The sequence below is a fragment of the Anthonomus grandis genome, chromosome 8 (assembly GCF_022605725.1).
Source record: "Anthonomus grandis grandis chromosome 8, icAntGran1.3, whole genome shotgun sequence".
NCBI classification, from domain to species: Eukaryota; Metazoa; Arthropoda; class Insecta; order Coleoptera; family Curculionidae; genus Anthonomus; species Anthonomus grandis.
This window is the reverse complement of record NC_065553.1, coordinates 7,196,888-7,201,499: the sequence shown is the minus strand read 5'-3', so window position 1 is coordinate 7,201,499 and position 4,612 is coordinate 7,196,888. Positions and strand designations below refer to the sequence as shown.

The 4,612-nt window shown below is 36.6% G+C and overlaps 1 protein-coding gene across 1 annotated transcript; it reads right to left on the bottom strand.

The window, feature by feature from the left end:
• Positions 1-622: 622 nt before the first annotated feature.
• Positions 623-3,895, bottom strand: LOC126739765 (uncharacterized). The gene has a single exon (XM_050445573.1). It carries the CDS (start codon positions 3,893-3,895, stop codon positions 623-625), a length of 3,273 nt encoding a protein of 1,090 aa, XP_050301530.1.
• Positions 3,896-4,612: the final 717 nt, after the last annotated feature.

Sequence of the window (4,612 nt, the reverse complement as noted above, 5' to 3'; positions counted from 1 at the left end):
TATTTGGGTATAATAATTTGTTAACGCACAACCATGAAGATATAATAAGAAAATGTAATAGTGGACTGTATTTTAGTAAATGATATGGTTCAAAGGAATTGTACGTTACATACACACATGGTTTTAAATGTTTGAAGTAAAGGGCACTTACCAATGGTCTTCTATCTTCACTGTAGATAGGGACGTCCCTTTATATAACTACCAACTTCATAAGCCTTGCTCTCACAACCAAATACAAATTAAAAGGTCCTTATTTTGGGTTTCGTAAAATTGTTAGATCCGGCACTCACGTCGTTCTTAACCCGATTGCTAGTCAATTGTCTCTGCCTTTACCTTGCTGGTAAAGTGCCCAGAATATACCAAATATGTGTAGTACATGCGCGATTAATAGATTTTAACAATTATGATTTAGCGGTGCGCTAACATTATCGGCCGCCAAAACACACAGTGTTTTCAGTGGGAAAAAATATACTCTCGAGCAGAAAAATAAACAACAAACACCAGCATATTGTATACCCATGTAAAACTAAAAATATAAAAATAAAATTCTGAAATTACCTATTGAAAATTCCCTATTAAATTCCCAAATTCAATAGGTAAGACTTATAGACTAATTAAATTGTTAATTTTCAGGAAGAGGACACAGTTTAATAACTGGTCTCTTAAAATTGCCCACTGAAGTTTTAACCGTTGCAACGCGAATTTGTCCGTCTTCACCGGGATGCAGTTCAATAACGCGACCGAGAGGCCATTTTAGTGGCGATTTTAAATCGCTCTGAATCAAAACTAAAGCATTAAGTTTTATTGGAGTAGACGGATTTGACCACTTGTGGCGCTGTTGCAGGGTGTTTAAGTATTCGAAAGAAAATCTCTTCCAAAAATCAGCGTGTAATTTTTGTATAAGTTGCCATCTAGACAGTCTATTTATATTCAAATGACTTAAATCGGGGTCTGGGATTCCAGAGTTTAGAGGCTCGAGTGTTAGAAAATGAAAAGGTGTTAAGGGTAAGAGATCATTAGGATCTGTAGATTGTGCCGTAAGAGGACGTGAATTTAAAATGGCCTCGATTTGACAAATTAAAGTTGACATTTCTTCAATAGTCAGTTTTTGGTCTCCAACCACTCTTAAAAAATGGGATTTAAAACTCTTAACTCCCGATTCTGCCAACGCGTTGAAATGAGGTGAAAGAGGAGGCCCAAGGTGCCAACGAATTAAAAGTTTCTCTGAAGCTTCCTTGGAAAATTCTACAAGTTGATTTTTAAAACCTATAAAATTACTGCCCTGATCGCTCCAGCAATCAGTTACAGTGCCACGTCGTGAAATAAATCGGCGAAAAGCCGATACAAATCCTTCTGTAGATAAGGTCGTTGTAAGTTCCAGATGAATAATTTTGTATATTGTGCAAACAAAAACGCAAACATATGACTTAAAAACCTTTGCACCGCGGTAACGATAGGGAGTTACATAAAACGGACCACAAAAGTCGATTGCTATGTGAGAAAATGGCTTTAACTGATTGATTCGATGAAATGGTAAATTTCCCATTGGAGGGGGCTGATATGGTTTTGGTTTTGTTCTAAAGCAAAGTAAACACTTTGATAATAATTTTTGTATGACATGTTTAGCAGAAATGATCCAGAATTGTTGTAGTAATAAATGGTGGAGGGTTTTTAGGCCTGGATGCAAATGTTGGTTATGGGTATACTCAATAACTAGGTTAGTAAAGGGATGAACTTTTGGTAATAGGAGAGGATGCTTGGCAGAGTAGGGTAAGTCTGAATTTTGAAGACGTCCACCCACACGCAGCATTCCTTCCTTGTCAATAAATGGTGAAAGTTTTCGATAAGGTTTTGGAATAGGAACATCTTTATTTAGTTTAGAAATAAGATCAGGGAATGACGAAGTTTGGACATGTTTAATTAAGACTGAGTAAGACTTCCACATTTCATCTGGACTCGGATTTTTATACAATTTTGTAGTATTTTTCTTAAAATTCGTTTTTACTCTGAGACAATATGACAAAATGCGTTGAATTTTAGGTAATGACGAGAACTTATTGATAAGAAGATCCAAAGTATGATTCTCAACAGTCGTAGTAAAAACCTTCCGTTTTTCCTCCATATTTACAGCGCTAAAATCCTTTTTTGGAAGATCCCTTACACTATCGGGCCAACTACTTTTTGGATGCCAAAGAAAAGCAGGGCCCTTCCACCACAAATCATGATAGATCAATTTAGAAGCTGTTAAGCCTCTAGAAGCACAGTCAGCTGAATTAATAGCTGATGGGATATAATACCAAGATGAAGAGGGGATTATTTTTTGTATATGATTTACTCTGTTTCCCACAAAGGTCTGCCATCTCTCTGGAGGAGAGTTTAACCAGGCAAGAACTATTTGGGAGTCAGTATAGGCATAAATATTATTGATGGTAATATGAGTAGAAGAGGTGTGTATGACAAAACTCACCAGATTGCTTAAAAGAACCGCGCCTAGTAATTCTAATCGAGCTAGAGTTTGACGATTTGAAATTGGTGCTACTCGAGACCTTGCGCAAACCAAAGATACAGAAATTTGATTACCACCTTCTACTCGAAAATAAACTACTGCGGCGTAACCTTTGTTAGACGCATCACATATGGCTATGATGTCACAAGATCTGTTTGCAAGACTAATTTGCCTTGGAAGTTTAAACTCTGATAACAGGGGAAGTTCAGATTTTAACTCGGTCCATAACTTTACTAGAGGTTCTGGAGGAGTATCATCCCAATCTATTTTTAAGAGCCATAGTTGTTGCATAATGTATTTAGCTAATAATAAAATAGGACAAAGAAGACCTAAAGGATCAAATATTCTTCCTATGACCTGCAAGATAGTACGTTTTGTACATTCAGATTCATGTGGTTTGTATTGATAAGTAAATATGTCACTTTTTGGATGCCATTGAAGGCCTAAAACCTTGATAAAATTTGGTTGTTCTTTGTCAAAAGAAAGAGACATTTGGCGGTCAGATTCAGGGACTGCAGCTAATAATTCTGGACAGTTTGAGGCCCATTTGGCTAACTGAAATCCACCAGATTTCAATAAGTCGATTAGCTCCCTTTGAAGATCAAGGGCTGAAGAAATAGAAGGGCTAAATCCGAGAACATCGTCAATATATGTATTTTGTTTTAAAATACGACTTGCATTGGGAAAGTTTTCCTTTTCGCGTTCTGCGAGTTCATTAAGGGTCCTTATGGCAAGAAAAGGTGAGCTAGACACTCCAAAAGTAACTGTATTGAGTTCATATTCGCGAATTGGATCCTTTGCTGAGAATCGCCACAAGATTCTTTGAAATTTTCTATGTTCCGGGGTTATCAGGATTTGTAAAAACATGCGTCTTATATCGGCTATGAAAACTATCGGATAAAGACGGAAAATAAGTAATAAAGAACTCAAATCGTTTTGTAATTTAGGACCAGGTAGCAAAGTGTCATTAAGACTAAGACCTTTAGGACCCTTTGCCGAAGCATCCCAAACAACACGGAGTTTAGTGCTAATACTATCCGGTTTTAGTACACAATGATGTGGCAAATAACACGAAATATTTGGTTTGGGCAAGTTAAATGGAATAAGAGTCATATATTCATGATGAATATATTCATTTATAAAATCTGAGTAAGAATTGTATAATTCAGGATTTTTCATAAGTCGGGATTCAAGAAGTAAAAATCTTCTGAGGGCTTGAGGATAAGTATTTCCTAGGTCTGGTTCCGATTCTTTAAAAGGAAGGGATACCATAAACCGACCAGTAGAGGTTCGTTTAACAGTTTGTCTAAAAATCAACTCAGCCCTTTGATCATCCCCTGAAATTAAAGGAGCGGAAGGGATTTCTTCAAGTTCCCAAAACTTGGTCATTATTAATTCAAGAGGTTGAGCTTCTGAGTTGTGAAGAAAATAAGAAGTCGTTTACGAGGGACAAGAATTATTGTTTACTTTACCCAAAACAATCCAACCAAAGACGGTCTCAATAGCCGTAGGCTGACCAACTTGGCCAACAATTTTCTTTTCTTTGAGTATCTCGGTAAAAACTTCGGCCCCTAATAGTAAATCAATTGGACTAGAAATATAATAGGATTGATCAGCAAGTTCAAGCCCTTGTAAGTGTTTCCATTCATCGTTTTGTAAAGTAAATGAAGGCATGTTCGAGCATAATTGTGGTACAACAATGGCTTCAAAGGACAATAAAGGATTAACTTTCCACTTTGGTTTTATGGTACAATGAGCTATGCCCTTTGAAGTGAAGGATGACATTTGATTTAAACCAAAAATTGAGGTTGTAAATTGACGCCTTGGAAGACCAAGACGGCGAAGACAGATTTCTGAGATAAAGCAGTTTTGACTGCCATTGTCAATTAAAATTCTTATGGGTTGATAATTCCCTTTACCATCCATTATCTCTACGACAGCTGTAGCTAGAAGAACAGTACCTTGAATAGCAAAGGTATTACCACAATGGGTATTTAGATTATCGTTAGTTTGGTGGGTTGTGGCAGAATTAGTAGTAGAACAAGAGGGTAGGTTTGAAGCATTAGGTTCAGAAATATTTTTAGACATATGAATTAATGTATGGTG